Here is a 13,058-nt window from a genome sequence, read left to right as displayed (position 1 = left end):
CCCCTCCTCTCCTCAAGACTTCTGCCTCTGCCTCTTTTCAGTCCTCTGCATGGCACCTGCTCCTGCCCTTCCCTGCCTTCCAAACCACATTCCGTGTGCAGCCACACCTGCCAACAAGAGCCAGCTCCTCCCTCCCTATCTTAGAGCATCTTCATCTTAGCCCTTTCCACCAATGTCCTCACCCCAATCTTGTTTAATGCCATATAACTCCACTAGTGGTTTTTAGGTTGGGGTGATTTTGCCCCCCACATGTGGCAATGCCTGGAGGTATCTTGGGTTACAACTGAGGGAGAAAGACTGCAACTGGCATCTAGTGGGTACAGGTCAGGGAGTCTGTCCAATATCCTGTGACACATAGGACAGCACCCAAGACAAAGAATTATCCAGGCCCAATCATAAATGGAGCTCAGACTGAGAAACTCTGCTAGAAATCAATAAATATTTTAATGATAACTGAAAAAGCATTCAATATTACTTTAATCATATCCTCTTTATTCCTCCTTTTATTCTATTAACTGTTTCCAAAGAGAGTAAAACATAATTTAGATTAGCATGTTTTAAAATCATGAATAATGATACAAGTTAGCAATAACTACTACTAAAGGGGGAATCCTCACATTTAGCGCTAGAATAAAAGTACTCACATGTATTCTTCTAGTAAGTACCTATGAGAAAACTAAGTCATGAAGAGGTGTAACTTTGGTCACTCAGCTAAGACACAGAAAGCTGGGATTTCATCCCAGGACACCTGAACAGAAAGCTTTTCCTACTGTGCCAGACTACACTATACTTTTAATATGCAAAAAAACAGTAATGCGTGGGTGTTAAAAATTTCTCTCAGTTCAAATCCTGGTCTATCCCTTTCTTATCTTTATGACATTGAGCAAGTTACTTTACAATCCAAACCTAAGTTACCTCATCCGTAATGGGTTAGAAAATAGTACCTACCTCACAAAGTTGCATGAGATTCAGAAAAAACAAGAATATTTAGAGTAGCACTTGGCATGTAGTTGGCACTCATTAATGATTACTTATTATTATCTAACAAATACTCAAATATTTTATTCCCCATAGCCTTTTGACGTGCATGAGTAATTGGAAAAAAAAAACCAATTTTGGCTTCCTTGCTGAAAAGATGTAAACTTAGAATTAATTTAAAAATTAAGAAAAATAATGAAATGTTTAATTACATCAATAACTGTACCTAATAACTCATAAATGTTTATACATTTAAATATCATACTCAAAAAGTAAAGAAATTTAGTCTTAATATACAACACTCCAAATAAAAAAGAAATGGAAGCTTTTAGGAAGCCGAATAAGGTTAACATTAAAGGAATAGTTTTATATGTATAATCTCTAATATGTGTTAAGTAATTTCTGAAATACTTAATGTAATAATTTCTAAGTAAATTCCATAATAAATTTGCACATTCTACAAATTTGTTCAGTGGCACTATATAACACTATCACCTAGATTTTACCTAACACTATATTTTTAAAAAGAAAAGATCTGGCATTTATTTCACAGACTTAACTTAAGCAACTAGTTATTCTTTAAGTTGAATATGCATTAAGTAGTCAATGACTAACAACTTTACAATGTATTATTTCACCTAAACTATTTTTTACTCTACTATAAAACAATGTTAATATTTGGCTCTCATTCAAATTTCATCAGAAAACTAGGAAGTCAAATAAGTTTCTTTATATTTGGTAAATTTAATACATGATATGATTTCCTCATGAGAAACAGATTTTTACTTTAAAAATTTTTTTGAACAGTAGCTTGATGTGTAAGTTAAAATTACCAATCACATTAATATTTAAACAAAGGCAATATCCACAATGATATCCACAAGAAAACAAAAGACAAATGTAATCATCATATTCAATTTACCACTTATGTCAACAAAAGCCATAAAATGATCATACTATAAACTCGTTAGCAATTCTCTATTTGATGTAAAAGTATTTCCAATAAAATATACTAATAACAATGATTAAAATTCTCAAAATGTATCTCTTCAGATATAAGCATTTTATCTACAAAACATGCAAGTGATTTTCTTCTACATTTTATGCAGGGAAAAAATCTTATAACTTTCATTGATTCGTTTTTTTTCTATTAGCCAGCTACACTACTCTGTAATATCTATATAATAATACCAGGTTAGTAACACAGTCATTTCTGGTTACAGTTTAACCTACCATATTAGATTTTTCCGAGTGTATTAGTTCCACAATAATTTATTTGACCTGCTGTTGATGTCATTTACTTATATGCAAACATGCCGACTGAAGTTAGTCTCTTTTTATAACCAGGGTGTACACTGGTTTGTTTAAACTCTTTTCATCAAATCACATCAAGTGTAGGAAATCACATCAAAGGGTGGGAACACATACAACATTACAATCCTTTCATTTCACATAGAGAATCCACAGGCACTTGCACAAACATATCCGTCACACCCAGGGGTATGTGCACAGTCACGTTACCAGCCATGACAGGTCGGCCATCCCCATTATCTGTGCCGCCGCGGCACACCTGAGCTCCCTTCCCCTTCACATCACATTTAGGAGCAGCTCTAAGGCAGACTCTCGCTCATGGGCTGCCTCCTGGAAGTCCTCCCCCACTACCTCTCCATGGCAACCGCAGCCACAGAGAAGCCAGTCCACCTCTTACGCAAATGAAAGGAGGCCACAAATGTCAGCAGTCACAACATCCCCATTTTCCCTCCCTACTTAATTTCCTTCTTAAAGTCACAGTAATGCATTCTTCTTATTCTGCATCTGAGAGCACCTTCGCAACCATTTAATGGCTAGGAAAGGAACTTAGGAAAATCAGAGTTAAAAATTCATCTGTGTGACCACTTACATAACATGACTGAGAATCCAAAGACGATTATGATTTGCTGAGTTTCATTTACCGACACAGTACCTCAGCAAGCCCCCTTTATGTCTGGGCATCCTAGTATTTGAGATATGAGTCCTTTAAGGTATTAACCATCCTGTAATTTGGCTTTCTTACAAACAACAGAGAGAGGCCATTCATTATGACGCTCACGAAACAATCAGTGCTTAATATGCATTGTTACTTTTGCAGATTCTCATTTATTTAGAAAAGTCAAGGTTTTAAAAAAATATTTTTACTTTCAAACGAAATAGTCAACTATCTATTAATAGTTCTACAGGAGGGAAAAACTGAACAGATTATCATTCACTATTCACCTGTTATCAGGTTTAGTTTATACTGTAATTGTCTAAAGTTTCATTTCCCAGATATACATTTAAAGAAGCAAATACAATGGCTAGCTTACACTTCATGTGGCTACAGAGATTGGAAAGCAGATGTAAATCCCCATTAACCAAATCATGATTACAATAACTGTTTACTATATAGATGTCAGATTTCAAAGTATGTTTTAATCCATGGGATGCACCAAAGTATCAAATTCTGTAAGTGGTTATAAACATGTGATGGTCTAATAATAAGAATTCCAATTGAAATAGCTTGGAACAAGATACTACTGGTGAACAATATAAATGTGGTGGGTTGAATATCCTCCAAAACATGTATTCTCCCAAGGAAAAATAAATTGAAATCCAAAACAGTTACGTTTACATGAAAAACAATGTAAGAGAATAATTAGAACATTAAAAACTAGATATACTTGTATATATGTATATGCATACACATTTTTTAGTTGTCTGATGAAAAGGACAATTTAAAAACTTGAATTCTTCAGCAAAACATTTACTAAGTATCTACCAACATGCTATGTACCCTACAGTTTAGCGACATACGGACATGAGGCATTTTCATAGAGGGCCTCTCAGAGGCGGTGGGAGCTGTACCTCAAGCAGTCCCAACTCGTCCCAGCTGAATGTTCCGGGAGGCTTCCCAGAGGGACAGGAGGTGAATCTCAGGATCACATTTCAGACAGCAGAAAAAGACTCAAGAGACTCAGGGCAAAGCATGATGGTTAGAAACAGCACAGTAGGCGAGGAGAACCCCAGGTAGGTGGCAATGCAGGGAGCACCACCAGAGGGATGTGGCAGGAGAAGCAGCCAAGATCATGGACCCAGTAACAAGAAAAGAATCTAAGCCTTTATCCTGAGGTTTAGGGTTAGAGTATAGTGTTTTAGATAACACAAGAACACAATCACATTTAAACTTACTCAAATTATTCATTGCTTTTGGTTCTAAATGTTTAGCGGGAATCCCCACCCAACCTCTGTACCCCACACCCCAAAAAACATAGGATAAGAAAGTATGAATGTCGGCTGGGTGCGGTGGCCCACACCTGTAATTCCAGCACTTTGGGAGGCTGAGGCGGGCAGATCACTTGAGGTCAGGAACTGGAGACGAGCCTGGCCAACATGGCAAAACCCCATTTATTCTAAAAATACAAAAATTAGCCAGGTCAAAAATTAGCCAGGTACAGTGGTGGGCACCTGTAATCCCAGCTACTTGGGAGGCTAAGGCAGGAGAATTGCTTGAACCTGGGAGGTGGAGGTTGCAGTGAGCCAAGACTGTGTCACTGCACTCCAGCCTGGGCAACACACAGAGTGACACTCTGTCTCCAAAAAAGAAAAAAAAAAAAAAAAAATAAGCATGAATGTCTATGTCTATGCGTCTCACATAAAGAAGCTGTTAACTGCACAGAGCAAGGTACTAAATCAATACATACGTACATACTTACATTATATATTTACATGCATACATGCATGCTTGGTAAAATTTTCTTTTGCGAAGTTCACTAGGTCAGTCCCATGTGACTTGTATCAAGAGACCAGCAGTCTAGTTCCAGCAATACCATCACCACTACGGAGCTGTTTGCACCTGGCTGCTTGCCCAAGCTGCTGGAGCCACACCGAGGAAACATGGAAAATCTACCCCCTGCCTAAAGGTCCCATTCCAGAACTTACTACCCCAAAGTAAAGTAGTTGTTCAGGTTGTCTGTCTTTCAGGCTAGACTTTAGGCAAGAGCCATATTTTATTCATTTTTATATCTCTAATATCTAGCACAATATTTGTTCCAACAACAACAAAAAAAAACACATTTTGAACCAATGCTCTCCAGGTTCCTTTCAGCTGCAAGATCAATGATTCTAGGATTTTAAGAGTCAACTTCAAAAGAGCTAGCCAACTGGGGGGTGGAACTAACATGTAAATGACATCACCAACTGCTTTCTTTAACTTTCTTTTGACAATTTCTATTTCTCTAAACACATGACTGGGTGAATGCTATTTTCTAAACACTAACATTTTCAGAATTACCACTAAGCACTTTATAAATGCAGTATATATAAATTTTACACATTTTTTTTTTTTCCAAATCACTGGCAATATTGACACTGACAAACACTCTCAGACCAAAGGCCCCTTACAGGACAGCAGCATTTTGGTTTGAAACAATCAGAATCAATCTGATTACCTAGATGCCTTCCTTCTCATACTAAAGCGAAGTGACAACTCAACATGCTGGCCTCAGGGACTTATGTACTCTAAACCTAACATTCTTCACATTTTACAATTACTGTATGATTACTGATTATCAGAAAGGATTCTACCGACTCCCCTCCCATTGTCCAAATAATTATTAAATTTTATATTCATCATTCTAATCTATTTAGAAAGAGTTATAATATCAAATATTCAAGAAAGAAGTCTCTTAACCAATCCTGAGCATACCAGAAGATGCTACTAACTGGAATACCCCAGCGCATCAAAGTCAGGAGATACGAACTGATGGTGAAGCTTTAGAATGAGTTACTTCATGAGACTATAACACAGTCATCATCTCTGAGAGTCTCTGATAAACAGAAAACAGAACAATGGAGGTAACCTCTTCAAGTCCCTCTTATTTTTGAGATTGCGGTTTCTGCAGATTAGTATCAAGATCATCTCTAGACCATATACCATATATACCCATAAGCAAAACTACCAAAAAAGGGGTAAGGAGGAAAATATGTATTTTTTTAAGTATCTAGATTACCAACTGCCAACCATTTCAAGCATGAGGCCTTCTTTTCAGCAAAGAATTCTATAGTCCTCCCGGTGACAGTAGTTATATTTTTATTATCTGTTGATTTAGCAAACATATCAATAATAAAAATATAGGCAATACTTTTAAATGCACCTATATTTCATTAGTCACAACAGCATCTATATTCATTAATTTATTTAAAATATAGTTGTACTCAAGTATATAAAAAGACTGAAATATCATCACCAAGTGAGAGCTCAAGAACATAAGGATAGCTTGTCATCAGAAAAATCTATGCTTACAATTCATTATACAGAGATATTAAACCAAAACACTGATAAAAATTCCATACCCAGACTAGGCAACATGGTGAAACCCCATCTCTACCAAAAAAGAAGAAAAAATTAGCCAGGTGTGGTGGTGCACACCCGTAGTCCCAGCTACTCAGGAGGTTAAGATGGGAGGATCACTTGAGCACAGGAGGCAGAAATTGCAGTGAGCCAAGATAATGCCACTGCACTCCAGCCTGGGTAACAGAGCAAGGTTCTGTTTCAAAAAAAAAAAAAAAAAAAATCATACCATTATTTCCAAAATACTCAGAAAGTTATGATTAGAATAATTTCCAAAACTATGTAAAAAATTACTATGAGACGCTAACTTGTATTTAACTGTGAACTACCAGTAGCATTGCCATTAAAGTCAGGTTTTTACTAGTAACAGTATTTAATACTTTACTAGAGTCCTGGACAATGTAATAAAACAAGAAAAAATTTAAAAGATGCATAAAAATTGTAAAGAAAGAAACAAAATCGTTTTATTTGCAGCTGATATGATAATCTAATTAGACAAATTCCCGCAAAATCAACTGAATTGATAAGAATTCAGTAAAGTGGCCATATTCAAAATCAACTTACAAAAATTGATAACTCTAAATACTTTCCAATGTACAACAAATAAATGAACAAAAAAGTACAGATATGGAGATAAGGCAAATGTGGCAAGATGTTAACTGCTATGAATTCAACTGAAGGGAACACAGGTTACTATTATTACTCTTTCCACTTTTCTTTAAGAACATCACACTAACTCAGTCTAAGGCTCTATACAATGTAATAAGTAAATTCAAGACACTTCCCTCATCTTCAAACCTCACATTGCCCAGTAACTCACTGGTAATTTATTGACCCTATTTCAAGTCCAAATAAATCCCAAAGACATTTAAACTTATTTTCTGCTCCAGACTCTTCACTTCTGGTTCTTCATTAATCTTTTTTTAACCTTAGTTTCTCTATTCCAACCTTTTACCAGATCAAGGATAAAACTAGGACCCCCTAGAACAAGTGCGTCGAGCCATTTAATCCAATATATATGACTTCTGCTACCTAAGTTGCTGAGCAAGCGCATATAAAAGGAGCAAATAACAGCTCATCTTTTCCATGAATATTACATATAGTACAGTTCCCCAAAAAGATGCACACTATCCTTCCACATCTCACTGTACTCACTTTATAACAGCACTGGCTTAATAGAACACTTGTCTTGGGCTTTATGGACCAAGCACGTTTATCTCTATCATTTTGCTGATTTTGTTTAACTTGCTTTGTGAGCAGAGAAAGGCTCTTTTAATCACAGTGATGAAATCTCGTGCTTCAAATCCAGGATGCTGGCAGAAATAACTCAATTTGTACCCTGAAATTTGCTAGCTTAGAAAAAAATTCCAGCTCAGAAATCAAACATCCAACCAAAAAGGATTAAAGATTTCTTCTCGTCTAAGCTGGATATTGGTGAGAGAAAAACATATAAATACAATGTCCATATTGTATCCTCTGGTTTGTGGCAGCTCGTCAGATAAGGAATCGAGGTTTTCTATTTCAAATAGAAACAACAAAAGATGACAAAATAATGATTTTAACTGAAGAATTTTCTTTCCTGCTTAGATTCCTCAAGTATACATTCTAAAAACATACTATAACTTTAGGTTTGTAATGTTTATTACAAGTATAATTCTATAATAATGTATTAATTATTTAGTGTTATACTTTCCCACTAGGCAGTAAGCTCTACAAGAGCAGGAACGTGCCCATCTTATTCTGCACAGAAGTCTGACTACCTAGCGAGAAGAAATCTACATCTCACGAGAAACTGAATGAAAGTAGATCAAACTGAAGCTAACAAAGGTTACTTTCTAAAATGAGTATTTAACATGTAGATAACTTTTTCCTTCAAAGTATTTCAGGATAAACATACAAATGAATACCACCACCCTGAATGAGATTCTCAAATGCTCAGATTTTGTAATGAGCAAGAAGCACAACATCAAATAATATGCTATATCATGAAATCGTGTATGTTAATCAGAAAAGTGAAACAAGAGGTTCCACAATAACCAAATAATATGGAAACAAGCTAATCTTACAACAGCAAAAAAAAAAAAAAAAAAAAAAGTTAATTATGGTGAAGTCATGTGATACAGTATTATGCAGTCATTTGAAACTGATGTCTACAGGGAATTTTAATGACACTGAAAAATACTAGTAATAGAAAATATTAAGGGGAGGATCTCAAAAGATACACTGTATGATGCCAACTGTGTTTTAAAATTCATGTATGTGTAGTTATATATTCATATGTATATGTGTGTAAATGTGCATGTATACATAGTCTAGATACATATGTAGCTATATGCATATATATCCATATGTATACATAAAATGAGAGATATCAAATTGTTGATAGTAGTTATTTCTGGATGGTACAGCTATGAGTGACGGTAACTTCTGTATGTGGATCTTCCGAATTTTCTGCAACAGACATATAGTATATGTTTTTCTGTAAATATAGCTACAGACTATATACAGTTTTTCATACCATAGTTTCCACAGCATAAACCTTGGTATCAATCCAATGATTTGCATACTCATCAGGCAAATGAGTGAATCAAATGTAATAATCCCAAATATCTCAAGTTGGCATCACAATTGACAGATTAAAGTAAATAAACACAGAGCGGGCAGTACTATATGTTGCTGGGAGTTATGGGCTATGCGAGCCTGAAAGCAATTAGCTTTCAAGTATGACAGACTATTTGAAGTGGAGAAGGGAAAGATAACCTATTTTACTGATACTAACAAGTTGTAGCTCACATTTCCACATGGAGAAGGATCAAATGTACATTCCCTTTCTGCTATCCTATTTGTCATATTCTTTATTGAAAAACAATAATGACCTTAAATACAAGATACATTATGTACCAAGATGTTCATCCTATTTATTATGGAAAAGGGCTGAAAGCCACCATATAACAGAGCTTGGCATGTTTATCTCTACATTTCTCTTGTCATTTTCTGTTTTGTGAGGGAAGGGGTTTGATATGATTGGGAAAGGAAAACTAATGTTTTCTTTTCTCTCCAAATATATCCTGGCTTAAGCAGTACATAGTCCCCCACAGAGCATCCCCCTACCCCACCTCCACTTTGGTTTCAGTGAAGACATGGAATCAATTCTGCCCTTACCTAGGGCTGTAGACTCAGAACTCCCCCACACCATCTCCACAGGGCCTCAGAATATTTCTATTAGTCTGTTGCCCCTTCAGACTCATAGGTACCTATTTATGTTTTTTTGTTATATCCTAAAATTTTAGTTAATTTTAAATTAATGGTGTTTTCTTATAATAATTTTTCCATGGCTTATAATACATTTCTGTACTGCTTCTCTTATTTTTAGCCTTGGTAAACTTTATCTTGTAACTTGACTAGAAAAAAATTCCACTCTTCTTTTAAACAAACCACAAATTGACAGTCAGGACATCTCAATGTTTAAAGCGCAGCAAATAAGATTTGGCTATCTATGCCACAAAACATTCCTACACACACACACACACACACACACACACACACACACACACACAGAGGAATCGCATATTGAGAAATGTTTATAATAATTTTATACCTTACCTACTGCAAATCTTTATAATGGAACACCATATACTATGGACACGTGTTATATTTTCCCCAAAACAGATGTAAATTAAAGCAGTTGCACAGAAAGTCTTCCGATCTTGAAGAAAATTATAGCTATGAAGTGTAAAGGCAAATACTCCAATTACAGGAACTACACAGCTTTGCAATAATGACAATCAAATTATTTTAAAAACTGTGATGAGAATCCCCTCCCAACCCAAGAAATTACTTTTTGAGCATTTGCTACAAGTCTCCAAAAGACAGCATTTCCTAACCATTTTAGCCTGCATTTTTAAAGCATACGAAAGATTGTTTTATCGATTAAAATTTCTAGTTTACAGGTGGTTACTTAGTCTTAATCTGGTGAAATCAGAACCTTAGACTTCATTTTAGGACAAGAAAGGAAAGTAAATTGAGGTAACAAGGTACACTGGGAATAGTAAGGGTTTGTTTTCAGACAAACTGAGGCTCAATTCCTAGTTTGGCCATTTACTAGGTACATGATACAAGGCAAGAGACTCCAACTCTCCAAGTCTCAGCCTCTTTCATAACAAAAAAATTAAATAGTGCTATCTGCCTCATAAGACAGTTTTAATTCCTGAAAGAGATGACTGATGGAATATACCAGACACAGAGTAGACACTCAGTGTTAGCTCTTACAGCCTTTTTCACAAATACTACAAATTTTTCAAACTGATCAAGTAACTTTACACATGTAAGGTTCGGACACTATTGTAACAGTTTCATGTACTATTGGAGGTATATTTAGAACATTAATTTTTTAAATGGTGTTTAAGAAAGTTAAAACATATTAATAAAAACCCTCATGCTCTACAAAGCTACCTCTAGGTGACCTTCTAAGTGGTTTACTTTGGGTGGTTCCAGTAAGATGCATTTCATTATTTAATGTGCCCTTGTTAAGTAAATATAATGTAAAGTAAAAGAATCAATACATTCATAATCTGCCTGTATATATATGCCACGGTCTTGATTCCGTAAGAAGACATGTCTTTATTCATGTAAAGCCATGTACAAATGGAAGTAGAATTTCCAAAGACTGCTTTTAAAATTAAAGGCATGTTTCACAAGTTAGCAAAAGCTGTTACAGCCCCTTAGATTTGTACTGGCTAACCACACACCATGACATGCTATCCTCAGTTGGAAAGTCCCCCCACACAGTATTTGAACTCATTTTGAAACTGGTGAGAACAGTTCCTCCTATAACTCATCTGGGCAAGTTTATATAAAAGAATAATTTTTCAGAAAGCCACAGAGGTTCTCTCCCAAGATTACTGAAGTATAATTATGGACAAGTGTAAATATGGAAAGAGAAGCTAACTAAAAGTAAAAAGCACAGTGAATAAGAGTTTATGAAGATTTATATAAAAAGAAACAAAAACAAATAAAAACTTCAGCCCACCTAATAAAGTAATTTTAGTAATACCCATTCACGCACCACCCTCCCCACCACCTCCCTTCCCCAGAAAAAAAAAAAAGTTTAAGACTGCATGTTAACATGTAAAGATATCTATAGCTACATATTTATATTTTACCTATATATTATATAGTATTTAATTTGGGTGAAATAATATGTACAAATTATATAGTATTTACATATACACACTATGTATACACACACAAAGTAAAGGCAAAAATGGAAAGATAAAACATAGTAGTCTTAAATGGTTACTTATCGGAGGGGAGAAGGCAGAGATAGAAGATGGACTTTTTTGACAGTATCTTGTTTTCTAGATGCTACTTTAGAGTCATGTAAATATTTTCTGATTGTAAAACAAAAATTTTAAATAAAAACTAAAAATCAAAAATAAAATGTGACAAATGAATTTCACATGTATTAGGTGGCAGCACAATCACACAGAGAAGAATGACTGACAGTGAAACACATTAATCATATATCCGTAGTGGGACATACCCTAATGACAAAAGAAAAATGGTGGTAGTGGTGCTGGCATTAGTAGTCTGAACTGCTGTGTATATAGAAGCAAGTAAGTAGTTCTGTCATTCCAGGAGTCACTGAGTACAGTCTTTTTCGCTGTGAGAGAAAGGAGACAGAAGTATAAGATCCAAGAGGGGAAGTAAAAACCCTGTCATCCTGATATTTATTTCTCTCTCTCGCTCTCTATCTATCTATGCACTTGTGTATGTGCTGCACACGTGCACACAGCGTCCACTGAACAGGCCTGGGGGCAACTGCCAACCCAGTAGCAATGAGCATGCCTAGCGCCTGGCCTGTGGTTCCCCAAAACCATTTCCCGCCACTTCTACCTTCATCAATACAACATTTCAATAGGTGGAGACTAAGACCCCGAAAAAGTAGGAGCAAAGATGTGGAAGCAGGAAAGGCCTACTTAGGATGAGCAAATGGCCCACCAGGCCAAGGGCTAGAAAGCAAGGGCATCTGCAGTGAAACTGGCTGGAGGGGCCTGGCAGGGCCCGACTGCGAGGAGCTAATCTTGAAAGCAAAGAAAGCTGTTTATGATTCTTGAGGAGAGGGTGGGAGTCGCCCAGCTGGCCCCATGGTGTTTAAATTATCATTATTATTATTTTTTAAGACGGAGTCTTGCTCTGTCACCCAGGCTGGAGTGCAGTGGCCCGATCTCAGCTCACTGTAAGCTCAGCCTCCTGGGTTCACGCCATTCTCCTGCCTCAGCCTCCCAGAGTAACTGGGACTATGGGCGCCCGCCACCTCGCCCGGCTAACATTTTTGAATTTTTAGTAGACAGACGGTTTCACCATGTTAGCCAGGATGGTCTCTATCTCCTGGCCTCATGATCCGCCCGCCTCGGCCTCCCAAAGTGCTGGGATTACAGGCGTGAGCCATCGCACCCGGCCAATGGTGTTTAATTTTTACAGTGCCCATGTGTGGCAGGCATGAACTCTCGTTATTTACAGACGAGGATGCTAAAGCTTACCTGGCAAATAGAGCATGTGGAACAGTCCCAACTCTAAACTCAATCCAGTTTCCTAATACAGGCTTGTTCCCACTGGGCTGGCAGAGTAGGTGCCTGGCATTTAGGGCAGGTAATGGTGTCAGTGTAAGAACAAGTTAGAGAATCATGGACAAAGCTGATCAGATAGGAGGCTT

At 36.5% G+C, this 13,058-nt stretch overlaps 1 protein-coding gene across 5 annotated transcripts in view; it reads right to left on the bottom strand.

Moving 5' to 3' along the window:
* Positions 1-13,058, bottom strand: part of HIVEP1 (HIVEP zinc finger 1) — a 155,061-nt gene that overhangs the window by 102,109 nt on the left and 39,894 nt on the right. The window contains exon 1 of one of the 5 annotated variants that reach the window (XM_073005667.1): positions 2,500-11,358. The exons of the other annotated variants lie outside the window; for them this stretch is intronic. Coding sequence (XP_072861768.1) covers positions 2,500-2,506 — 7 coding nt within the window. The 5' untranslated portion in view covers positions 2,507-11,358. Of the gene's footprint in view, positions 1-2,499; positions 11,359-13,058 lie in introns of those variants that run through there. 5 annotated transcript variants of the gene reach the window in all.

This window comes from Chlorocebus sabaeus, chromosome 17 (assembly GCF_047675955.1).
Source record: "Chlorocebus sabaeus isolate Y175 chromosome 17, mChlSab1.0.hap1, whole genome shotgun sequence".
NCBI lineage: Eukaryota > Metazoa > Chordata > Mammalia > Primates > Cercopithecidae > Chlorocebus > Chlorocebus sabaeus.
Note: the sequence above shows the minus strand (reverse complement) of the source record. Positions and strands in the feature narration are given on the sequence as shown.